This window comes from Chelonia mydas, chromosome 6, assembly GCF_015237465.2.
Source record: "Chelonia mydas isolate rCheMyd1 chromosome 6, rCheMyd1.pri.v2, whole genome shotgun sequence".
Lineage (NCBI taxonomy): Eukaryota > Metazoa > Chordata > Testudines > Cheloniidae > Chelonia > Chelonia mydas.
In genome coordinates this window covers 21,559,871-21,586,243 of record NC_051246.2, presented here as the reverse complement: position 1 = coordinate 21,586,243, position 26,373 = coordinate 21,559,871, and the positions used below count along the sequence as shown (strand labels likewise).

The following is a 26,373-nucleotide window of genomic DNA, read 5'->3' as shown; positions in this document are numbered from 1 at the left end:
TTTGGCTTGTGCTAGGGCTCTGAGCAGCTATTCCCTGTCAGGTGGTGTCCGTGCTTCGGTGGCAGTGTGCATTCCCACCCCGAAACATAGGCACTATGGAGACTTAGGCTCCTATGGGGTTAGGTGGCAGCTAAGCAGTCGTTTTGCTGGTGCTTGAAGAGGCAGTTGGGAACCTAAATACCTTTCTGTACCGCCGCTCTCCAGCTGTTCAACGGGGATGCTGGCCCTACCTCACAGGGGTGCTGTGCACTGCATTAAAGAGTGTGAGGTGATTTGGGGGGTTGGGGGAACAACAGCTAAATTACATTGGTGGCCAGGCATGTAAGTACCTAAGCGGCAGAGCCAGGGTTAGAAACTAGGTCTCCTAAGGCCCAGTTTGGTGCTCTAACCACTAGACCACGCTACTTCCCTACAGACCAGGTTTTACACAAGATGGTGTCTGTGCTGAGACAGGCCAGTTCAGGAGTAATGGGGACAGAAATACAGAGAGGCAGAAGACGTGCCTGCTTAATGGGTTGTCAAAATCTGATCTGTGTGTGTACATTTGCATGGCTGTGTTCGGAGCTCCTGCTGAATCTTTCATTGGCCTCTCACGGGCTCGAGCCATCTGTTCTCAGCATCCAGTCAGAAAGCAGGACTAAATCTCACTGGTGCCCTATTTGCCCATGTCCCTTCTGTGGCCTCTTCCTCAGCTGTTGTGCTTGTATGTCAGGGCAATGCCAGTTTGGGAAGGCTGGTACCATCGCTGCCTGTCACAGCACGTCATTGTAACCCTTTGGACTCACACTAGCCAAAGCCTAAGGGCAGAGAGCGGGAGGCAATGGGACGCAATTCCCAGCAGCAGAGGAACCAGCAAAGCTGGAAGAATTATTTGCTGATTATATGGAAGGGGTTTATAGCCCTCCCTCAGAACGCTGCCATGGCTCAGCTGACTGCAGTGTCTGGAGGCTCCAGGGCTGCTGAACTCTCCCAAGGATATTGGTACAGGGCCCAGTCCACCTGGCAATGCGATGTCTCCTCAGGGCCACAGAGAGCAAATGAGGGAAGGGCCTAGGGTGTTTGCATTAGCGGTGAGAGGTGCTGCTGCTGGCCAGTTAATTAGACCGGGCTGCGTAGCTGAGTGGGAGAGAGCAGGGAAGGAGGAGGGGGTCAGAAGAAAAAGAGGGGATATGTGACAGATAAAAAGAAAGAAGGGAAGGGGAAATGGAGAACAGAGAGAATGAAGAAAAGGGGCTGATGGAAAGAGAGAAGGAGGGGGTAGGGAAGGAGAGAAGAGAGGCAGATAAAGAAGGGCTTCGGAAACAGAGGTCCCACCAGATGGGCAGAGGAAAGGCCAAGGGAGGACCTGAGAGGCCAAGGGAGGACTAGAGTAGCTATACTTACTGGGACAGATTCTGCTGTCACTAACTCCGGTGCAAATCCAGAGACACCCCACTGTCTCTAGCTGCATCGCTCTGGGTTTAGAGAGGCTGTGCAGAGATCAGACTGTGGCCCATCTTCTGTGGCTGCAGGGCATGGTCCTTGGGCCTCCAGACAGCCCCCACGGCCTCACCTGTCTCCGCACCCAGTAACAGACACGCAGCGGCCTTTCTATTTGCTCCTAACTCACGTCTAGCTGGTTTTTAATCAACAGGGATTGCTAATTTTGTATTCTCACCTGGAAGTCACCCCACCCGCGCACCCGAATTCCACATGTTGCCAGCCACGGGTTTGGAACCTTGCCTTCCAATTCCCATTAAATAGCACCGGTGGCTCAGGGAGTGGCTGGGGAGAGATATGGAGCCTTCGCGTCTTCGGCATTGCTCTGTAACTGCCTTGGAGGTGAAATCCTTGAACAACTTGCGGCTCTCTGGTGGCCCATGTAAAGAGTTTTTTTTGGGGGGAGGGAGGGGAAGAGGGGTCTCAAACAAGTGTGTGTCATTGAAACACTGCTCAGTGCGTTGTCTCTGTGTCCCTCCCGTCAGGTGGTCGTTTCACAGGTTCTTCCCATGCTGATGAATCCTACCTTCAGAATGGTTTTAAGGGGGGACATTCAAACCAAGACGAAAACAACAATTAAGACTCTGCTCATCTGCAATGCCTTTTATCCACAGTGTGTTACAGACACTAATGAAGTTGGCCTCACAACCCCTCGTGGGAAGGATTGTCCCCCTTTTAAGGATGGAGAAACTGAGGTCCCCTGCCTATGGTCATCCTCTCACACAACCCCGCACACTTAACAATCATGGTCAGTTTTTCGCTCCAGAGCGCCAAAGAAAACAACTCTGCATGAAGTCATTTGCCAAGTCTCCTTGCTGTTTATTTATCTTTCAGCTGGAATGAAGGGCAGGTGCGATACACCAAGGCTGACAGGTCTTTAATGTGATAACATAACCATTTAAATACATAGCACAGCTATGGCATGATGCTAGATACACTTTTCATAGAACGCCCCCCTCACCGCTGGCATATTGCTCTACTCTGCTATGATGGAATGCTGACAAAACAATGGCGGGGAGAGAGCGGAATATTGAGCATTCCCAGTACCAATTTTAACTACCGCCATTGTTGCTTTTTTATTTTTTGGTCGGTCCCATAAATACCATTAACGTTTTCATTCTTCTTTGGCCGAGCATTATCACAGCCTGCAGCCAAAAGCGTTTCGGCCCTGGCCTTGTGCTCCCAAAGGGATCTGATGCTACGGGAAGGACATTTGCAACAGACACACTTTAAGGCCAGAAGGGAGCATTGTGATCATCTTTTCTGGCCTCCTGTATCACACAGCCCAGGGAATCTCACCCAGCGAGTTCTGCATTAATAACTTGGTGGTTGGACTCCAGCATAGCTCTTAAAAAGACATCCAGTAATGGTGCAGTCTGAGTGATAGCCCAATACCGTGTATACGTCTGTATCAGAGCCAGGGATAAAGCCCCTTCTCCTGTGTCTTGGGCCAGAACCTTAATCATAAGACCATCCTTGCTCTGCTTCCATCATAAAGGGAGCTACAACTGGGACACTAGGTCGTGTAAATAAAAAGGCTTCTAACCTTTGTCTGAATCAAGACAGGGGGAATATTACACCTGAGCCAAAGCCCACTGAAGTTGGCCTTCAATCAGGCCCAGATAGCCAACAAAGTTAAAAGCCAACGTCAATTTTATCCTAACCATTTGTGAAGAACATTTGCAAGCAGGAGGGAGGAGTTTGACACAGGGCCAAGCCCAGAACCCAGTGCTAAGGAACAGGCCTCCCCTCCCCACATGCCCTTTGACTAGCGATGTGGGAAGCCGCTGGAGCTGAAAAGTTAGTTAGTCTCATGTTCCCAAAGCTGCAATTGTTGGATTGACAGACTGCCTCACCGTTTGATTGAGGCATTTGACAAGGGTGATTCACACTGAAAACAAGCACGTTTCTCTAGCAAAGGGGAAGCCCCCCTGCTGGGGAAGTGGCACTGGGTATGCAGCATGCTCTCACCCAGTGCCTGCTGCCCAATGGCACTGTGTGCCCAGGAAGCTTGGGCTTGCCCTCAAGCAAGTAGATGCTGCTGCTGGAATAGAACCCGGGAACCCTGCAGGGCATTTCAGTTGCCTTGCTCCTACACAGGTAAGATGAGGGGAAATAGGGGTTCCCCAGAGCCCACCGATATTTGGGTCTCCCCTCCCAGAAGCAATGAGCATGCTCCAGCCCCAGAGGCTAACCAGGGGGAGCAGGGGGAGCCCTGCTAATAGCTTCATACCTACCAAGACACGGCAGCACCCAGCAGAGCTGCAGTCTGAGAGCCCCCCCACCGTCTTGTCTGAATCCTCACTGACTACAAGTCTTCAAGGCAGCAAAGAAACTACATGCCATTTCTTTGCTCACCTCTCCTTCTACTAGCTTGGGTGTCCCTCCCCAGCAGAGTACAGGGTGCAGCCTGACCACAACTGCTTTAAAGAAACCATCCCTGGCTGCATTCAGCTGTGCCTGCTTTTGATGGTTCTGCCCAGATGCTGAAGCCAACACCCCCCACCCATGCCATTTGGTTGGACAGAGGTAGAATTAAACAGCTGACTGGTTTTATTTCCCCTCTATTAAGTAATCTCTCCCTTCGTTTCCTGGAAAGCCCATCACAACAGAGCACTGATTTCAGATCCCCTTAGGCTTCAATGAGCAACACAGTTTGGTTCTTGACGGCTTTTCCAAGTTCAAAGATGGCAGAAAACGTCTCCTGCAATGGGTTTGCATTCCTCCTTCACAGCTTTCAGCGGCAGCTGGTTCTTCTGAAGAGTCTCCCTCAGTTTTCACACTGCCCTGAAACAAACACCCATTGTCCCCAAAGAGACCGAACTTTCGCCAGTCCCTATATTCAACACTGAGAATCAAGCGCCCACCCCAAAAGTCACGAGATTGGCTGAAATACCATGACATTTTATACAAATAAAAAAAATTGGGGCTCTTTACATTTGCTTGTGGCGTTTGAGCCCTGAGTGCTCGTGTTTTCAAGCTTTTCTCCAATATCACGAGGGCTAGACACTTCATTGTTTGTTGTTTTTGTTTTAAGTGAGGTTAGCAAGTAACTACATGATTCCAAGAGCTGGGGCTTTACAGAAAACACCAACAATCACGAGATTTGCGAGACAACGGTGAGAGCGGGAAACACTGGGTTTATTTTGACTAGGAAGAGTGGCTGAGTTGAGGCTGGGATTAGCTGGCACGTGCTAAACTTGATCGCAACTTGATCTTTAAGTGGCAACTGAGTAAACACTGAGGCCTACCCTGTTGGGTGCCCAGTACGAGACCCTGTGGGCCTGGCTTCCAGAGGTGCTGAGCACCCACAATCCCAGCTGAAGGTCTGCAGAACCTCAGGAGCTCTGGAAATTGGCACCAATGTGTCTCAAGCTGGGCTCTAGAATTGGCTGGAAAACAGGACAGGGAGAAAAGAACTCAGCAGTTTTGTGAGTAGACACTTTCCCCCCTTTTCTGGTTGGCATTTGAAATTCAAAACATTTCACCCTGTTCCATAGTTGGTCAAAAAAACAGGAGCCACCAATGTTATCAAATTCCACCACCATCCCCATTTTTCCCCCGTCAGATTTTGATGACATTTTAATTGAAATTTGAAGAATTTCAGCCAACCTCAAACATGGAGGCCCCCAAAATCCAAGCGTCCAAGGTGCTGAGGGCCCTCAACTTCTACTGACTGCAGAATCGAGCCTTTGAGAGAATGGACTGTGGAAAAGGCTGGTTTCATTGAAATGGTAAAGTGCAGTATGAGTTCTTCCTAAAGGAACTCTCCTTTACGTTCATATTATGCACTGGGAAATAGCTCTCTTTTTTAAAAAAGGCTTCTCCTTTATTAAAAATGTCAGCATTTGTATTCCCTCTGCTCACAGTTTAGCTCAGAATGTCCAGTAATCGGACGGGGAAGATAAGCACCCACTATTTATGAAGCTGCTCACTCTGCCTGAACTCAAGTTTTTAACGGGGAGCCATCCAGAGGAGGAACCAAAGGACCCCCTTTGGAGAGGGCACTATTGTCAGGGCAGCACTGTATTAAAACCATAAATTTCTCTTTGGACCCTGCACTGAAAACACCCAGTGGTTAAATGCCAGCCTGGCCATCACGTAGATGAAAATCCATGTGGCTAAACTCCCCCCAGGCACTGTGTTGACAATAAGTGGGGCTAAGCCCACCTGTGGGTACGAGATCACAAATTTACCCCTAACCCCCTTAAGCCAGTGAACAGACCATGCTCTACTGTGTAACATTCACTGGAAAATAAAATCACAATTAGGGACAATGGGACTCCCAAGCCGGTGTCACTGGAAAGGAAGTGCTAGGAAGGAAGTGTTTGCCCGGAAACTACTTCTGCACATAATCACACGAGTTGCTTCTTCTCTCAGGTTTTAGTCCACTGAAGCTTCCTCAAGGATCTGATTCAGTGACTTCCCCTGCTGCTCCTTCTTACTAAATGGAACTTGTGAAGAACATTTGGAAAAATAGTTTATGTCTCACATACCACTGTCCATTTGCCAAGAATATTTGCTTATGGGAAGTCTAGGCACCATGCAAGATACCCGCAGAGTGTAACTTTGCCCTTACTTTCGTAGAACTGGGTGCCACATGGACACCGGCTTCCTTAAGGTTGCCAACATCTGGTTCCAGTGCGTGATGCCCATGCCGCTGGCCGATGGGCCAATGATGACATGGCCAATGTTTTCAGCTCTCCCATCTTCGCAACACTCTGCCACCGTCACCCGCAGAGACAGATCCTGGAGGGGCACAGGAAACATTACCAATGTCCCATTGCATTTATTTATTTATTTGTACTGAGGTAGTGCCTCGGAGCCCCCGTCACAGGACCTATTGTTCGAGGCACTGTACAAACACAGAACAAAAATAGAGTCCCTGCCCCAAAAAGCCTACTGTAATCTAAGCACAATTTGGTGTCCAATGGCAGCGAAAGGCAAGGGTCAAGTATCATGAGTGAGGTGGTCCTTGAGGTATCCCTGAAAGCACAGAGTCTCCAAAATCTCCTGAGAGTAGGTTCTTATGAGACTTAAGGGGCCAAACTGGTAGAAAAGTCTATTGGATTCTAGGGGAGTACAAGCTGGGGTGTCTGTGCCATCAATTAGACTCACACTTACTTCCCACTTCAGCCCAGACCTGAAGAAGGGCTCTGTGTAAGCTCGAAAGCTTGTCTCTCTCACCAATAGAAGTTGGTCCAATAAAGGATATTACCTCCCCCACCTTGTCTCTGGAATACAGTAAATAATCCTGCCAACAACACACAAGGTGGAATAGTCTCCCATGGGAGTGCTGGCTCTGTGTAAAAAGCCATAAGCCATATTGTTGCCACTCAAGTCAGCAGATCAGAGTCTGGACACACAGAGGAAGCTGATCTGCTGCGGGACTGGGAACCATGTATACACAGAGCCGTTGCAGAGTGAAAGCCCACTTTAATACTAATGGCTAGGATAGCTTTGGTTAATGCCTAAGGGGTCAGCATTATGAATAATTAGCACTGGAGAGTGTAACTCAGACCTCAGCCCAAGGAATATTTGCCTTGTGTACCAAGTACACAGCAGCCCCTTTCTCGCATGAGCTGAGCAACGCAACCGGCTTCGTGTGAGCCTGCATGCAAAGTGGAGATTACTCTGGTTAGTTTAGCGACCCAGCCCTGCTTTTCATTACGTCTCACGCTACTTCCAAAACAGTCACTGATTACAAATGAATTGCAGAGACAAGTGCACGGCACATTCTCTCACACCCCAGCCAGCTGCCGAGAACATACAGGGGACCTGAAGTCAACAGGATTCTTCCCACAGAGTCCCTTGCTGAGTGGGGCTTGGAGAGAAATGACCCTCCCCTTAAACTCAAGATGGAAACAGCAAGCCCAGCTCTTCTTCTTCCTACTTAGGGAGCTCCAGCACAAAGCCAGTGCAGTTCTTTTCATGTAGGGGGCTGGATGGAAGAGAGTTCCAGCTGAATGATATCTGTCAGTGCTGGCTGTCTATTAAATTCCCCTTTGTAGAAATCCTCCTCTAGAGCTACGACTGCTTTTCAACCCGGCCAAACCCTGAGAGCAGCCAAGGACCAGTTCATAGTGCATCACGCTGGCTGATGTCACACAGGGTAGCAGGCACTCAGCACCCTTCAGGATACAGCCGAGAGACTTTCACCCACAAGGAGCCTGATCCTGCTGGGAGGTGCTGAGCATCCTCAGCGCCCGTTGACTTTAATGGGGGCCCTAGAAATGGCCCCAGCAGTTCCTCTCTTTGAAAGCTTTGTCGTTAGAGATGTGTGTGAATGAAATGGCCTGGATATTGAGTTCTGGAGCAGCTTAGATCTGGAACTATGGTGTATGGCTTGGGCCTATCTCTACTTACCATGCAAAGTTAGGCTCTGTCCAACAGCACTAGACAGAGCAAGTCAGAAAACAATGGTGTGTATTATACGAACATTTCAAAAGAAGAAGCATATTTCAGTTTGCTTGAAACTTTCTGTTAATTGGGTTTTATTTTCCCCTGGTTGTGAAGTTTTTGACAACACGTCATTTTGGTAGGAAAAATATAACTTGCTTTCACTTTTTTAAAAGTCTTTTACCCCTTGGGGAAAAAAAGGGGAGGAAAAAGTGGGAGCAAGTGGGTTCCTCCCCCACTGGAAATGTTGGGGGGGGGGGGGGGAAGGTCAATAAACAAAACCTTTAGATCAAAATGTAAGTTTTTCATGAGAACTTCCACTTCGGTTGAAAAAAGCATTTTCCAATGAAAAAAAGTTTTGGTGGGAGATTTCCATCCGGTTCTAATCAGCACATTTCTGATTCATGCCTTGGTATTTAGCCAGGTCCCTGATGTTTCACGGGCACGACACTCAGAGAGGCGGCATTCCCTTTGCTTGCCGAGGCTTCCGCCTGCTGCCTTTGCTCCAGAGCCGTGGCCCGCTGAAGACAATTGCCCCCTCAGTCAGTGAGCTATAGACCCAGCTATTCTGTTTGTTTGGCATGGCCTACGTTCATTCAAAAAGCCCATCTCTCCTAAATGTTCAGCCACAAATTCCCTTGTTACAGGCTGGAATCGTTTACATGGATGGACGTCAGACTAAGCAGAGGGCAATTTCCCTGCATTCCCTTCCCTACACAGAGCTCCAGTCCCAGGTTTGCTTCTTCCCAGTCATCAGGGACTGCATCTCTACCCATCCATCTTAGGTACCTGTATAGCCCCATCACTGCAGTACCTCCCAATCCTTCATGTACTTAACCTTACAGCACCACTGGGTGGTGGGAAGTGCTATTATTGCCATTTTACAGATGGGGCACTGAGATTGCACAGCGAGACTAAGCGACTTGCCCAAGGTCACATAGAAAGTCTGTGGCGGAGCAAGGAACTGCACCTGGATTTCCTGAGTGGCAGCCTAGCCCCCTAACCGCTAATCCACCCTTCCTGTCTCCTGAGTCCTTGGACTTATTGAAGGTGATTTTCTGAGATTTCCTCTCCTGGCTGCTTTGAAAAGGCTCAAGTGTGTTTTATCCGCACCTGTGATTGATACTCTACAGATCTAGCTTTCACTCACTGCCACTCTAGCTGTTATCACTGACACATTCATTTCCCTTCTCTTTGTCCAGTTCTCCCTGATCTCAGTGCTATCACCCTCACGGTGGGAGGAACAGGAGGAGACCCCTGGACACGTTGTTATGGCAACCAACCCTTAATAGGCTCTTTCTTGTTTCCATGCCACTGAAGAAACCTTCCACCTTATTATCTGCCCTTTGAAGGTGTCTCCTTCAGACACATTTATTAGCCGCTAACTCCAGAGCCTCTGACTTGCTAAATGAAATTACTCTCTGCTTCCATGCCGTGCAGTGATCCTGGTTAGATCTCAGCCATCGGCCCTCCTGTTTCAGCTGCAGGATTTAATTTTAATGTCTCTGATTTGCACCAGGGAACTCACTGCCCGAATCTCTTCCCTGATATAAGCAGCAGTCAAACTCCGGGAGATTTCAGAAAAGCTGTAATTGTCAGGCTAAGGAGGAGTGAAGATTTACAGCTCAGTTTCCAGTTCTAGTTACATACCCAGGCCCTGGTGTACTGTCATTTCCTTGATGTGGGGGAGGAGGGAAGGTGCAGTCTTGAATGCACCCTGTTGGGTAGACCCAAGAGGCAGGTTGGGGTGGATCTCATGAACGGTATAAAGTTTTCTGGCTTAAAAAAAAAAAAAAAAAGTCATAACTCTTCAGTCTGCTCTTGACTGAGAAGTTCTCACCTGTAGGACAATTGCGGGCACTGAGAAAATCATGGCCTCGTTAAACACCGGATTTGTCTCGTCTCTCTTCACAGCTGTCTTCTTCTTGCTGATCTTCCTCCCGTCCTGAAGCAAGTACACTTTGACGAAAGGATCTGTTTGGACAATGGGAAGCAAAGTACCATCATTCGCCAACTGTCCTCCACCCATAAGCAGAGACAATGATGAGTGAGCGCAGGGAGCACTGGACCTCAGGGAAAAGGGGTATACGCACAGTAGCTCAGAAATGACGTGTAACTGGTGATGGGGGGGGCCAACAATTTAAAGGTTATGGGGGGACCCATGACTTCTCCATGCATTGCCTCTGCAGGGTGGGGGGAGGGAGTGACTGAGGGGCATGGGAGGGAACAGGGAGGAACGACATGTTCCTGCCCATTTGCCCTGCCCCTCTCTCTGGTACCCTTGGCAAGCCCCTCTCTCTCCCCCCCACCTTTGTGCCCCGTGGCCCCACTGCTCCCAGCCAGCCCCGCAGCGGCTAGCGCGCTGCATCCTGAACCCCACCCCAGCGCCGACCACACGCTGCCTCAAGCGGAGAAACCGCGACCGAGCTTAGGAAAGCGTTGACTTTGCAAAAGCCTGCCCCGGGCCAGTGGGTGGCATTTCAGTGCAGGCGCTGCTGGCCCCTGCCTGGAGGTGCCGCCCCTGTCCCGGTGAGGTGAGGTGAGGTGGGCAGGGGCTGGAGCGAGGGGCACGGGGCGCCACAGAGCAGGTGACAGCGTTGGCCACTACTAACAAGGATGGAGCCCAGCTCTCGAAGCGTGGGGGTTGCTGGACTTGGGATAAGCTGACAAGCGGGGCTTCTGGCTGAGGTGAGTCAGGGGGGGTGGAGCCCCCTATCATGCAGGGCTGGCATCGCTGCTCGCCTCCCTGAACGTTCATCCCTAGGGGGGACACCCCACATTTTGAAAATCTCTGATTAGAAGCTGTTGCTAAATGAAAGGCAGATATCAGGGGGGTGGGGGGAGGGGAAGAACGTGACCCCCCCACACACAAGTTAGCTCTGCATTAGCTCTTTGGGACAGGGACCATCTGTTTGCTCTGTGGTTGGGGGGTCCTGGTCTGTGACTGGGGCTACCAGGCACTACCGCAATAATACATAATGTAACCTGTTAATATGCCTAGGGGTGACTTGAATAAACTCCCCATTCACCAGTGGCAGAACAGGCCCTTCCCATTTAACTACGGGACCCTCGGTGACTATAATGAGGCAACAGAAAAACAGTGCCTGTGAGCAATGCTGCCTCCTAGTGGCTGAGCAGTACAGAGATTAAGTGCAGTGCCTAGTGCAATGGGGCCCTGTCTCTATTCGGGACTATCATACTACAAACAGTAAATAACAACTGCCATCGCTAGCAGCTCTACATGATCTCCTTGGCTCAAGGGCAAGAGGCCTGAGGTTTTGGAGCTCAAGTTCTGGGCTTCTCGTCTGAGCTCCCCAGAGCTACACCTGATTTAACAGGCGCGAAGTGCCTGGACTCACGGCAGCGCTTCCAGCACTAATGCAGCGGAGATGCACCCTGGGCAGCAGTTCGAGCAGGGGAAGCCGCAGGCAGGGCGGAGCTGCATGGAGCTGGCCTCTGGCGGGAGCTGCTCTTTCATGGCCTCGCACTCACCTGCTGTCATTTTGCTGTTGGTCCACACGAGGTTTTTGGCTTTAACCACAACGACCGTCAGCCGCTCCGCTGTGGGTAGGTAACTAAGAGACAGCAGGATCTCTCCCACCGAGTCAACTGCCTGCAGGGCACGTAAGGCACCGTCACCCAACAGCAAACGTCGGCAGAAATGACTCATTCACAGACAAGAGGGGAAGGAGAAATAACTCTCTGGCAGGGAAAGTTTTTCCCTCAATTAGGGCAGAAACTAGGGAGAGTAGTTATAGCCTACAGAGGCTGGCCTAGTGGTTAGAGGCCAGCATTGGGACTCAGGAGACCTGGGTTCAATTCTCTGCTCTGCTCCAAACTGCCTGTGTGACCATGGGAAACTCACAGAGGGTTTGTCCATGCTATGGGGTGGCTGGGTCATTGTAGCCCGCAGTGTAGATGTGCGTGACAATGGGGAAAAGCTGTAGTAACTTTACCTCCCAAGTGACAGTAGCTAGGTTGACAGAAGCAGTCTTCTATCGACCTACACTGGGGACTTAGGGTGGCAGAGCTACAGTGCTCAAGGGGGTGGACTTTTCACCTCCCTGAGAGCCTTAGGTATGTTGACCTAAGCTGTGAGTGTAGACAAGGTCTTAGTCTCTGTGTCGCAATTCTTACAGATGGGGAAAATATCACTTCTCTACCTCACAGGGGTGTGGCATGGATAACTACATGGAAGGTTATGAGGGGCTCAGATAATACAGTGCGGAGGTCCACATAAGTACCTCAGAAAGATAGGTGTCATCTTCATGTGTGACATCCAACTGTCATCAATGGTAGCAGAAGCAGAGGGAAACCCTGATCACTTCCCCCTATTCTCCTTGCTACCTTGCCCCGTACTGGGAGAAACAGGGGTCACACTGATTAAACCAAAAGGCAGAGGGCTGGATTCTCACTGGTGTAAATGCTGACCCACACCAGCTGAGGGTCTGCCAGTGAATCTAGACGCAGAAGGGGAAACACTATTTCAGCCTGTGGAGGTCAATGAGACAAATATTTTCACTGCTTTTAAGAAGTCAAGGACTCTTAATGAATTGAGCTGGGCCTGAGCCAACAGCAGAATCAAACACCTGAACACTTGGAAAATTTGGTTCTGGACCTCAGCTTTGGTGCTCTGGCTCCAAATAGCCAGAACAGCCATCTGAGCTCTGTAAGCTGAGAGAAGGATGCGCATGCTTCGGGGTGTCAGCTGATGGCCTGCAGGGAGGAGGAGGGAATTGCTCCTCCTCGGTGGATCATTACACAATTGGTGAGGTGCATAATGGGGGCAAGGGGCTGGGTTCACCTCACTCCACAGTAGGAAATGTTGGCCAATGCCATGCCACTGCACAGGATGACCAGATCTGGGGTGACATCGTATCCCATTTCCCCCACTGTGCTTCAGCATCAGCTCTGGTTCCAAACCCAGCAGTAAAGATGAAATTCCTTCACACTTCATGCATTGGACGGCTCCCGCTGGGGAGGTAATCAGACCCAGCACTGCCTGTGGCCGACCCAGCGCTTATCTTTCATGCCCCACTAACTCATTTTCAGGGAGCCCAGCTGGCACCCCAGCATGCAGATGACAAGAGCTCACCTTGTTCATGTCCTGCAGATAGAGCCAAGCACTGAATGGGCGGCTGGCCAGATCCAAGTCCAACAGCTTCAGCTCTGCAACCCCGGTGCTGATGTTCCTCTCGTCCTCATCAATGCCAAAGACAGAAAATCTTAAGCTGTTTTCCTCCAGCGCAGACGGGTCCAAGGGGATGGAAAACTTCTCATCAAAGAAGACAGAAAAGGCACTCCTTTGAATCTGCAAAGAGAAAGGAAGGTTCGACGCTATGGCTGCAAGAAACGAATGTGCTACTATGGGGAGTTACTTAGGGGAGGGTGTTTTCCTTTAAAGAGCCGCAGAGACCACCTGGAAAGCTCTGAAAAAAATTCCCTTCAAAGGCAGTAAGTTAGCAGTTTAGTAGATCTCTAAGTGGCCGGAACCACAGGTTCAAATCCTACCGGGATTGACCCAACCCTTTTTGCTTCCAGGGTAGAGACAGATAGAGCTTCATGCAGTTTACCAAGTGGGAGGATCTGCCCACACAAGATCTTAAGAACCAAGGTTCTCCTAGCTGTTGGCAGAAGGTCAGGGCAAAATTTACAAAAGGGTTGTCCACTGATGCTTGTTCTGCCAGCCCCACAGCTATCCCCCCACAACATGCTAGCTATGTGATTACACTGCCATACCAGACATATCTGTGCCCTACTTCACAGGGAGCCATGGAGTTCAGGAAGTTCCTGTGTGTAAAGTGCTTCGATAAAAGGGGCTACAAAAGGTAGGAAAGTCCTTGTGGGAGGTGCAGAATCAAAGCAAGTTACTGCACCTAAAGAATGGCTCCTTGCTCCAGATGGAGGACGGATGAAGGGCAAACATAGTACCTGTCTTTAAAAAGGGGAACAAAAAGGATTCAGGGAATTATCGACCAGCCAGTCGAACCTTGTTACTTGGGAAGATTCTGGAACTAATTATTGAAGAGTCAATTTGTACACACCTAGAGGACAATAGGGTGATAAGTAATAACCAACATGGATTTGTCAGGAATAAATCATGCCAACCCAACCTAGTTTCCTTCTTTGATGGGTTACTGGCCTAGTGGATAGGGGGAAAGCCACAGACATGATTTATCTGGAGAAATGTGGTCTAGATGAAATTACTATAAATTTGCACGACTGGTTGGAAAACCATATTCAAAGAGTAGTTCTCAATGGATTGCAGTCAAACTGGGAGGATGTATCTCGTGGGGTCACACATGGGCCTATTCTGGAGCCAGTACTATTCAATGTTTTCATTAATGACTTGGACAATGGAGTGAAGAGCATGCTTATAAAATGTGCAGATGACACCACGCTGAAGGAGGGGTTGCTAGCACTTCAGAGGGCAGGATTAGAATTCAAAATAATCTTGATAAATTGGAGAATTGGTCTGAAATCGACAAGATGAAAGTCAATAAAGACAAGTGCAAAGTACTACACTTAGGAAGGAAAAATCAAACGCACAGCTACAAAATGGGGAATAACTGGCCAGATGACAGACCTGCAGAAAAGGATGTCGGAGTTATGGTGACTCACAAATTGATTATGAGTCAACAGCGTGATGCAGTTGCAAAAAAGACTAATATCATTCTGGGGTGTATTAACAGGAGTGTTGTATGTAAGACACAGGAGGTAATTGTCCTGCTCTACTCGGCACTGGTAGGACCTCAGCTGGAGTACTGTGTCCAGTTTTGGGCACTACACTTTGAGAGAGATGTGAACAAATTGGAAAGGATCCAGAGGAGAGCAACAAAAATGATAAAAGATTTAGAAAATGTGATCTATGAGGAAAGGTTAAAAAACCTGAGCATGTAGCCCTGAGAAGAGAAGGCTGAGGGGAGAACCCGGTAATAGTCTTCAAATACATTAAGGCCTGTTATAAAGAGACTGGTGATCAATTGTTGTCCATGTCTGCTGAAGGTAGGACAAGAAGGAATGGGCTTAATGTGCAGCAAGGGAGATTTAGGTTAGATATTAGAAAAAGCTTTCTAACTATAAGGATAGTTATCTACTGCAACAGGTTAGTGAGGGAGCTTGTGGAATCCCTGTCATTGAAAATTTTTAAGAACAGGTTAGACAAACACCTGTCAGGGATGGTCTAGGTTTACTTGGTCCCTCCTCAGCACAGGGGGCTGGACTAGATGACCTCTTGAGATCCCTTCCAGCCCTACATTTCTATGAAAAAATTGAGCTGGACTTGTAAGGCAGCTTGTCAGGGTTCCTTCCCCACTCTGAACTCTGGGGTACACATGTGGGGACCCGCATGAAAGCCCCCTAAGCTTATTCTTACCAGCTTAGGTTAAAACTTCCGCAAGGCACAGATTTCTTTCTTGCCTTGAGATCACTGCAACCACCAAGTGATTTAACAAACAATCAGGGAAAGGACCACTTGGAGTCCTATTCCCCCCCCAAATATTCCCCTAAGCCTACACCCCCTTTCCTCAGGAAGGCTTGAGCATATATCCTCACCAACTGGTTACAAAGGGAGTACAGACCCAAATCCCTGGGTCTTAGAACAATGGAAAAGTCAGTCAGGTTCTTAAAAAGAAGGATTTTATTTAAAGAGAAAAAGGTAAAAGAATCACCTCTGTAAACTTAGGCCGGTACTTAACCTTACAGAGTATCAGAAAATTCAAAGAGCACAGAGGAACCCCCTCTAGCTTTAGTTTCAAAGTTACAACAAAACAGGGATAAACCTCCCTCTAGCAAAGGGAAAATTCACAAGTTGAGAAAACAAAGATAAACTAATATGCCTTGCCTGACTGTTACTTACAATTTCTATAATATGAAAGACTGATTCAGAATGGTTTGGAGGACATGGATTGATGTCCGGTCGCTCTTAGTACCAAGAGCGAATGGCCACAGAAACAAAGAACCCAAAACAAAACCTCTCTCTCCTCTTCTGCCCCCCCACCCCATTTGAAAGTATCTTTTGTCCCCATTGGTTCCTTTGGTCAGGTGCCAACCAGGTTACTTGAGCTTCTTAACCCCTTGCAGGTAAGGAAGAATTTTAGGCTACCCTTATGGTTATGACACAGCTAAATAAGCAAATCAAGGTACATTAGGGCAGTGGCTCTCAACCTTTCCAGACCACTCTACCCCTTTCAGATTTGTCTTGTGAACCCCCAAGTTTCACCTCACTTAAAAACGACTTACTTACAAAATCAGACATAAAAATTAAAAAGCGTCACAGCACACTAGAACTGAACAATTGCTTCCTTTCTCATTTTTACCATAGAATTATAAAATAAGTCAACTGGAATATAAACACTGTACTTACATTGTAGCATATAGTATATAGAGCAGTACAACCGAGTCATTATATGAAGTCTTAGTTTGTACAGACTTTGCTAGTGCTTTTTATGTAGCCTGTTGTAAAAGTAGACAAATATCTAGATGAGTTGATGCGCCCCCGGAAGACCTCTGCATACCCCCAAGGGTATGTGTACCCCTGGTTGAGAACCACTGCCTTAGGGGAAAGAGGAGATGGCTGAGACTCTTGGGACATAGCTTTTTTCTTCTGTGACATGCGGCTGCAGTGAGTTTGTTACATTAATGAGCACTAGGTCGTCCCTAAATTCCTCATGTATAAGCATACTATGATTCCACAGGGAAAGAGCAAAATCACCAGCCTGTTCCATAGCAATAGCTGTCCCCACATCAGTGCAGAAATTCCAAAATAGGGCTGAAGGAAGCACTCCAGGGGAGAGCTGCTGACACAGGGAAGGTTCGGGATTGCTGAGCTATCACTATTACACAACTCCTGAAATGAGGCAGGGGGGAATGCGGTGTGAGGAGCACAGGCAGGCTCTGCACCAGCCTTCTCCCTCCCTGCGTGCGTGTGTGTGTGTTATGTGGAAGCTCTAGAGACACTGAGGCTTAAAGGAACCCTGGGAAGGGCAGTCAGAGAACGCCACCAGCTGTGGTATTAACAAGTGACCCCCCCCCCAAGCAGTGGGGCCTCTGGGGTGTTGGATCCCTCCCCTCGTTGCTGGTTCCCTCTCCATGTGACACCGGGGCATGCACCGTGCTAGCTGCCCCCGAGCAGCCAGAGAACAGAGTGGAAGAGAGTTTGCTGACTTACAAGGATATCATCTTGTGAGGTGCTGAGCATCTTCCGCTGAAATCTGGGCGGGTTGTGGGTGCTCAGAAGCGGGCAGGATGCGTGTGTGTGCAAGGAAATGTGGGGCTGTAGGGGCAGGAGGGAGGATAAACGGAGGGGGAATGGGAGGGGAGAAATGGGCCCCTCCCCACGAAAGTGCCATAATAGGATAACCTGTCGTACCAGCTGCAGAGGGTCGGACGTGGCTCCTCAGAGACTCTCAGTGCTATTGGGGAGCAGAAGAATGGGTCCTGTGGCGAGAGCTCCCTCTGCCTCCCCAGTGCTCCCAGGGACACTTAGGGCTGAGCGATGGCTGTGCCTGTGGGAGCATGTGGTGTTCGCCCGAGGCTGCTGCACTGGGCTGGCACCAGTGAAACCTGCCTGACAAAACAAAACCTTGGCCGGTGTTTCCTGCGTCCACTTCCATTCCTTGGGCTGCAGGAGACGTGATCCTGTCTCATGGGGTTCCCCCCACTCCTCTAATTACCCGGATAAGCCATTCCAGGGGGGATTCAGTGGTCAAAAATTTGACCTTTTAATTTTTTCCCTTTTCTCTGCTTCCTGTCCTAAAGCAAGGCCTGATCCGACACACCCTTATCCCCACCCATAATCCTTCACTCATGAGAGTTGGCTTGAGAGACCACCCGTGTGAGTTTGCAGGTTCAGGCCCCTGTTGTGTGGCAGTGCTGTGCACTATTTAGCACCAGCCACCCTCCAGCCCAGAGGTGGCTGCATTTCAGTGGAAGGGAGAGAAATTCCTGGATTAGGGTTGCCAAATTTCTAATTGCACAAAACCAAACACCATAGCCCCACCTCTTCCCCGAAGCCCCTCCTCCTGCTCACTACATTCCCTCTCCCTCTGTGGCTCGCTTTCCCCCATGCTCACTCACTTTCACTGGGATGGGGCAGGGGGTTGCGGTGCGCAAGGGGGTGAGGGTTCTAACTGGGGGTGCAGGCTCTGGGGTGGGGCCAGAAATGAGGGGTTCAGGTTACGGGACGGGGCTCCAGACTGGGGCAGGAGGTTGGGAGGGGATGAGGGCTCCCGCTGGGGGTTTCAGGCTCTGGGTGGGGCCAGGGATGAGGGGTTTGGGGTGCAGGAGGGGGGCTCAGGGCTAGGACAGGGGATTGGGGCACAGGCTTACCTCTGGCGGCTCCCTGTCAGTGGCGCAGCAGGGGTCCTAAGGCAGGCTTCCTGCCAGTCCAGACTCCGTGCTGCGCCCTGGAAGCGGCCAGCAGGTCCAGCTCCTAGGTGGAGGTGCGGCAGGTGGCGGTGCGCGCTGCTCTCGCCTGCAGGTGCCGCCCCCGCAGCTCCCATTGGCCACGGTTCCCAGCCAATGGGATGCAGAGCCAGTGCTCGGGATGGGGGCAGGGCGCAGAGCTGCCGGCTGCGCCTGCCAGCAACCTGCTGGCTGCTCACGGAGCACAGCGCGGAGCCAGGACAGGTAGGGACTAGCCTGCCTTAGCTCCGTAGCACCGCCGACCAGACTTCTAATGGCCGGGTCGGCGGTGCTGACTGGAGCTGCCAGGGTCCCTGTTCGACTGGGTATTCCAGTCAAAAACCAGACATCTGGTCACCCGATCCTGGATGCCTGGGGTTGGCTGTCTGGGATCCTTCTGGAAGAAATCTGCTATAGAACAGAAGATCTATGATGATGTATAAAATTATTTATTACATGAGAAGTTGAGTTGTGCCCAGTGCTGTATTCTCTCGCTTCAGTATCTGCTTGGCTAATGGATTTTAATATCACACGTTAAACTGAAAAGAAAAAGTCATTAGAAGAGGAAGCAAACTCGCAGCCTCTCTCTCTCTGGTGAAGACAAGGGAGTTATTTCCACCAGCTGAGGATCTGGCCCCTGAAAGCCTGTGTCCCTGTGAGCCTCTCCCATGACTTTCTCTGGCGATGCCTCTGGGTTTCCTGTCTCTCCTTGTACTGTTTATTTTCTGACTGCCTGGATATTGCTCCTCAGATCTGCAGTGCCACAGGGTGGCTCCCCAGCTGCAGCCTGCATGCCCCTGAGAGCACTCTGATTCCCTGCCACATGCTCCAGAGAGAATTCCTCCCCGTCCCCACAGGGCAGGTTTACAGGGACCTTACACCTGCCCTCTGGGTAAAATCCATACAATTGGCTACTCCCTTCAGAATAAAGCACTGGGCTCCGTGTGCTGCCTGGAGTGCTCTCTGCACATTTACTCCCCAGAGCTCTGCGCTGACTCCCTTACAAGCCAGCTACTGAAGGAGTAACAGCCTCCAAATTGGTAATGGCCCGGAGGAGTTGATGGCCAGAGGCAGAGTGGTATTACCTCCAGCAGACGCCTGACTCAGAGGTCACTACAGCTCTTATAAACTAGAGCTGGCCCTGACCGAGTTCATGGGGTCTAACCTCCCTGCCCCCAGCTTTGTGGATGTTCGGACCCGGATCAGTGCCCGCTCAGAACTTTGTGACTTATCTCTCGCTCTCTGTTAAGTGGGCCAATCTGCAGTGCTTAAGGCCTGGTTCTGCTCTCACATTAGGTTTACATTCCATTGAGTCCAATGAAACCATCTCTGATTTTACACTAGCGTAAATAAGAAGAGAGGCAGATCTTAACCCTGGCCGCCCCCAGACTGTGGAAGGTTGGGCTCGGATTGGATTCGGCACCCAAACTTAGCTGAAAGGAGGTCGTCCAGCAACCGAACAGAAAAGTTCTTCCCTGCTCCCTGCTGTTGAGTCTGGAGGGCTCTGGGCTGCCATTGACGCAGGCATCACAGCAATGAATGACCGACCTGCTACCCAGCAGGAAAACAGCGCTTCATTCCCAACAGGACAGGCTGTTTCTAACTGATCGCTGCAGCAGCTGCACTGAGAAAGCGTCTCGTTTGAATCAGGACAGTTAGAGCTTTCTGTGAGAACACGAAGCCATAAAGCAAGCCCTTCCTCCTCCATCCCTGCCTGCTTTCGCTCAGTTCCAGGGTGCGTGGGAGGTTTGCGGCATAGAGGAGAAAGCCTGCAGTGCTAAGTCAAGGACGGGTGCACTGTCCCTGAAAGGCAACTGTTGTCCACTCCAGGAAACCCCCTCCCCCACTGGTGGGGAGGAACTCAGCTGAGCTGGATTTGTGTTTCATTGGCTTCTACTTAACAGAGGCAAAAGATGCAGTTCTGGACCCAGCAGCAAGGTCGTTGGTGCAACAGCATCGTTTGTTAGCAGCAGAGCTCTCGCACGCATGGGATTTTGCCAGGTGATCTGCCTTTCAGCTCAATCTGGCTGCCTGTTCCATGCTTCACAGGTGAGACAGACTCCTCTGTTAATAGCCTGTCAGCTAGGGGAAAGTGTACTAAGCCGGGAGCCTGGAAACCGAGGCCATGTCTCCCCTACAGCGGCATGGCTATGGCCGTCGGGCTGTGCTGATGGAGCGCTGTAGCGTGGACACTTCCCACATAGACAGAAGGGGGTTTCCCATCAATGTAGTTAATCCACCTCTCCGAGAAACAGTAGCTAGGTCGACAGAAGAATTCTTCTCTCAATCTAGCCGTGTCTATGCTGGGGGTTAGGTTGACCTAACTGGTGCTTGGGGCACAAAATTTTTCACAGACCTGAGCGATGTAGCTAGGTCAGTCTAATTTTAAAGTGTAGACCAGGCCTGTGAGTTTTGGTCTCACCTCTACCTGCTGTTTACACTTCATGCAGTATAGAGCAAGGCCTCGTTACCTTCCAGAAGGCAGCCAAATAGCATCCCTGCATTTTACAAATCAGTTACATAAGGCTGCATAAGATCTCACCAGACAACGCTTGGAATAGAAACCAGGTCTGTAATACAGCAGATGCTGAGGCTTTTAGCGCCAAAGATCCCAGGTACCAGCCCCATCCCACGGAGCTGTGTTACAACAATTTCTGGAAATGAGGTCACTTTCCTCCTGAGGTGTCAGTTAGATTTGTCAACAGTCACAGGGTCTGGTTTTCCCAAACCTGGCAGCTTAGATGCTTTGCTGTATTCATTCTGAGACAGGAACTAGAACCGAATGGCTGGTTGAAACACAGCTTATAAAAGGAGGACTCATTGCCTGACTGGGTCCCAGTTCTGCAGAGAGTTGATATAGCACAGGGCGGTGGGGGAGCTTCTTAGCCATCTCCCTCCCTGTCCCATATTCTCCCACTGACCCCATTCCAAAGGAGGGCGAGGAAGTCCTGAGGGAAGAGAGGGATGAAAGCAGCTGTCTTAATAAACACTGACAAGTTTCAAGCCATCTGACCCTTGTTGCTGATTCAAGGTGCATGTTTCCCTGACAGCGGCGGGGGCCAGAATGCTGGTTTCATAGGCTCTGCACAGACAGACACACAGCTAGGAAAGTTGGGGTGCTCCTACCAGCGGCTGAGGGCGTTAGGTTCCAGCAGCCCGTGGGGTCTCCAGTGTAGTAATGCACAGAAACTCCATTGAACAGATGGGTGAACCTGAAGGTTCAGGTGAGATCTGGCTAAGCTCCCACAAGCGGAGCTGGGCAAACACCTTGGAACTGAAAAATGGATCTGGAAATCCAGGGGGAAAGGACTTATCCAATCATAGGCTTTTTGTATCTGCTCAGGGCCAGAGGCTCGGCTGCTCCCGCTTCCTGTCCTGGAAGCACCAACAGGCACAAAACCCATAAATTAATTTTTTTTTTTTAAAGTGAAACAAGATTTTTTGAACCCTCAAGATGGTTCAGTTCAAGGTTCAGCCAAAGCTTGAGGGGCTCCTGCTCCTGTCTGATCCAGTCCCCCATCCGTAATGGAAAGGGTTGACACCAGTGACCCTCCAGGTAGTTCAGTGCACCGCTGTGTGAGACCCTGAGTGCTTTTCTATAATTAGCAGCAAAGCAAGGTCCTAGGGAAGGGAGCACTCTGTATTGTTCTCTAGCGACCTCTCTGGCAGACCCTAAACACAGCAATTCCACCGTGGCACACCCCAGACGTGCTGCATCTGCCAGCTAGTTATCATAATGGGCTGTCATCTCTTGCCACGGGACATTTGAAAGGCTATTCCTCCCTCTTCACTCTCCCATCACATCTGGAGCTCAGGGGTCTGCAAGAGTTAGGGCTTGGCTACACTTGTGAGTTACAGCACAATAAAGGAGCCCCAGGTGCCCTAGCTCACTACCCGGCCACACTGGCAAGGCACATAGAGCGCTCTGACTCCACGGCTACAGCACTGCTGGTACTCCACTTCGGTGAGTGGAATAACGTTTGCTGTGCCCTCGCTGGAGCGTTGTGGCGCCAGTGTGAACGAGGTGTTGCTTTACTGCACTCTGATCGGCCTCCGGAAACGTCCCATAATCCCCTTAAGTCAAGTGGCCACTCTTGTCATTGTTTGGAATCGGCTGTAGGAATGCAGAAATGCCCTTGAAAGCTCCGTTTCTGACAGCCCGCTGCTTATCTGCTCCGAGACAAAGCATCCCTTAGTGTGGAATGCTGTTTGAGAGAGAGAGAGAGGTGGGGGGGTCTGCTGCTGTCCGAACTTACAAGACAGCATGCTGTCATGCTCTCAGCCCCCCCAAAACCCACTCTCTCTCCCCCCACATATACACAACACACTCCCTGTCACACTCCACCCCTCCCCCCCATTTGAAAAGCACGTTGCAACCACTTGCATGCTGGGATAGCTGCCCATAATGCACCACTCCCAATGCCGCTGCAAGTGCCGCAAATGTGGCCACGCCAGGGCGCTTGAGCTGTCAGTGTGGACAGACTGCAGCGCTTTCCCTACTGTGATCTACGAGGGCTGGTTTAACTCAAAGCGCTCTACATCTGCAAGTGTAGCCATGCCCTTAGTAACAACGCATGCAACTGGAGCCGTGCGGGGAAATGCTCCCTGCTCTGTCTTTGGGCTTCGCAATGTCATCACCAACAGTTACATTAACTTTCCCCAGCTGACTCCTACATTTGCTCAGCCCCAGTTAGAAAAGCAGTAGGAGCCAGGCCCATTGGGCTGCCCTTGTGTCATGGTGTGAGGGCCTGCATGCAATAGAAATGTAATGTCCAGATCACTCATGATTGTTAAAGAAACCCTGCCTTTTTCACAACCAATGCATAAACCCTGGTGTCCTGGCTAAATTCCAAAGTGTGTAAGTGCTTTGAGATGAACCCCGTAAGCATTCGACGTGCCCTACTGCAGTGAACGGGCCTTGCCTGCTCACCCAGTTCTCAGTACTCACATGCCCCACTGCTGTTAATCTACTGACTCGGGAGAAAAATAGCAGCACAGATGTTTGGGCTCCCCACTCCCCGGGTTTCAGACCCTGGGCTCCCGCCCACGTGGGACACCTGCACTGCTATTTTTATCTGTCTAGCACAAGCCCCCACGAGCCCATGACCTGGGCCTGATGCTCGCGGCCATGGGTTTTTTACCGCAACAATGATGTACCCTATGGGACTTATCCAGGGTCACACATGGAGTCTGTGGCAGGAACTGAACCAGCTCTTTTGTGTCCCATTGCCAAGCCTTGACCACAAAGCTATCCTTGCAGGGATTCAGGGCGAGCATGCAGCGGACTGGCCAATGGGACAGCGAAGCCCAGTGGCTTTTAAATGAACTGGTGCTTCGAAAGGAATCAGTCTCCTCCCCACGCTCCAGCAGACCAGCTATTCCCCAGGGATTGCACGCAATCCCCCTGCTCACTGCAGGGCTCACACTCAGCATCCTCGCTCTGACGTTCTCGAGACAGAGACGCCTCCTTCCCCCTGCTTTCCTGCCCTCTCTCCTCCAAGGAGAGCCTCTAATGAGGGCTCTAGGGTTCAAGCTGTCACTGAAATACTATCACATCTCTCCCTATTCCAGTTCTTTTGATGGTGTGACACAACCCCCCTGGGCACGCCGAAAAGACAGAATTAGGCTGAGAACATGGCAACAGTCTGAACTGAAGTGGGCATTAAAAATTCATCTCAGCAGCAGGCTGCATTTGGAGGGACACCAAGAGGAATTGCGTAGTGCCGGTCCCAGCAGTACCGTGGTGGTGGAGTAGGGACAGCGCGTTCAGTGAGGAGCATAATGGATGCAAATCTTCACCTCACCTTCCAGCTGATTTTGAACCTGTCTGGAGGGGCAGAAAGTATTGACATTAACTTCCTCCTTCCCTCCTGCTGTTCTGTATTTCTTCATTTGGGACACATTAAGAGCACAGTAATACCAAGAAAGCTGCTTTCATACCAAGAAAGCTCACCCAGAGAGAGGCAGGATCAGAACAGGGGTATGGGAATTGGGGAGAACTGGAGAATGCATGAGACCCATAGCTGCGTTGAGTAAAAAGTCAGAGGTGAATGGAGGAAACTTTCCTCTCAACCCCAAGATACCCAGCCCAATTCTACAAAGCCACCAGTTTCCTAGCATCAGCTGGAAGTGCACAAAGAGGCTGAGTTATAGTAGCAGTGTCTACATGCAGAGTTAATGACGCTCTCCCTCATTATAATTGTTTTTAATGGAGATGTTGGGTCCCAACTGTACTGGGGCTGGCACTGTCAGGAAAGACACTTTCTAACACACTGATGGACTATGAGTGAAATGGTATGTTTACTTCAAGTGCACTTCAAGTTCAGCCACTAGAAGTCTCTGTTCACTTTATAGAGTTCCAAACAAGGAACGGCCCCTGGTAAACAAGAGAGACAGAGCTGTAACTCGAGTTGAGTGGAAGCCTGTTTGAGTCTCAGTACTGCCAACCTCAAACATTCAAAAATCATGGTCAGGCCCACCCAAAATAAATAATGAGACGGGCTGAAAACTAATAGTTTTTCTTTGCCTTCTGGTTTCTAAGCTTTAAGATGCAACTCTAGCCACGTTTTCAGTTTTTTTCTCTGCAACTATGAGTGGAAGAAATTTACTTAAAAAAAAAAAAAAAGCAGCGATTCTAAGGTAGTTACAAGACTCCGGAAGCTGGGGCTTTAAGAAAAATATCAAACATCATCAGATTCGTGATAAAATCACAACAGTGGGCAACACTTATATTTGCAGTTGTTTTCTAACTAAACACATCAAAGACTGTGATTCCATGTAGCACAGCAGCGTGGTTATTGACCATAACCAAACACATCCCCCTTCTACTGCAAGCACCCATAGCTCTTGTTGACTTCAGTGGAAGCAGAGAGCTTATCATTTTTTGGGCTTACCATTCATACCTACGTGACAAAACAGGCCTCATCACATCTGCTTTCCTTCCACCTTCCTAGCTGTGCTTGAAAGGAACACAGCCTGAAAGTGAGACTGAGAAATATGTTCAGGGGGATTTCTCTGCTTTGGTTCAGGTTTAGCCGTCTTAGAAACTTGAACCCACAGACAAAACTTTGGGGTTCTTAAAAGCTGATTTTCAGGCTTTTCCTCCTCCCTGTGGGCTTGTTAAGATTTTATTGTTAAGAGAATGTGCAGCTGCCTATTCTCTATGGAGAGGGCTTTAAAATTGCCCAGCTGGGCCAACTGAATGTCCTATCCCCGCTAACTTAGCCGTGATGGAGGGCACAGAACAAACTGAACAGTATCTACCAAATCTGCTGGCATCTAGCCCTGCCCCTTTTATGCACATGGAACTCTCCCATGGCCTGCTTAATAACAACACTATTTGTCACAGTGTGCAGTCCAAGGGTGTTAATTACTTGAATAATGTAACACTACTTCTGTGTCAAGAACACTTAAGCAGTAAACGCAGCAACTGGAATCCAGCCCCACCAGCCATCCAGCAAGGCAAAACCAGCCTCGGCTCTTTCTTCAGATTGTACTTTTCATTGCCATCTTCAGTTTGGGTTTAAAAAGAGTTAAAGTCAAAGTTCCCCCAAGCCAGTGGCTCATCTCATGGATGCAGATCAGGCACGTCAGTTTCATAGCCAATGGTACAAAAGGGAGCGACATGGCCAGCATCACATCTGACTGCCCTAACCTGATGGATCAGGTACGCATTTTGCAGCTGGGTGAATTGGAGGTGGCCTTTCAACGTGAGATCAAGTGAGACTCGAAGCCATGACTATCAGGATTGTAGCGGAGCGTCTTACCCACTCAGCCACCAGACTTTTTAAAAAGAGAGGCCTAGCGTTTTGTGGGCACACAGACTTCTCCCCTGTGCAGGAGGGCTGGGGATTTCATGTAGCGAATGTAAGAACGGCCATACTGGGTCAGACCAAAGGTCCATCTAGCTCAGTATCCTGTCTTCCCACAGTGGCCAATGCCTGGTGCCCCAGAGGGAATGAACAGAGCAGGTAGTCATCGAGTGTTCCATCCCCTGTCGCCCATTCCCAGTTTCTCGCAAAACCGAGGCTAGGGACACCATCTCTGGGAGCACTGGCTTGCTGGCTTATGCCAAGCACACATACCCTTGAA

The 26,373-nt window shown here is 49.9% G+C and overlaps 1 protein-coding gene across 2 annotated transcripts in view; it reads right to left on the bottom strand.

Annotated features, from left to right (window-relative positions):
• Nucleotides 1-2,269: 2,269 nt before the first annotated feature.
• SYT12 (synaptotagmin 12) overlaps nt 2,270-26,373 on the bottom strand; it is a 57,531-nt gene continuing 33,427 nt past the window's right edge. For both annotated transcript variants that reach the window (XM_037899511.2, XM_043549396.1), the window contains 4 exons: nt 12,974-13,189; nt 11,371-11,491; nt 9,719-9,852; nt 2,270-6,228 (listed from right to left, as the gene is read on the bottom strand). In XM_037899511.2, coding sequence (XP_037755439.1) covers nt 6,055-6,228; nt 9,719-9,852; nt 11,371-11,491; nt 12,974-13,189 — 645 coding nt within the window. In that variant the 3' untranslated portion in view covers nt 2,270-6,054. The remainder of the gene's footprint in view (nt 6,229-9,718; nt 9,853-11,370; nt 11,492-12,973; nt 13,190-26,373) is intronic.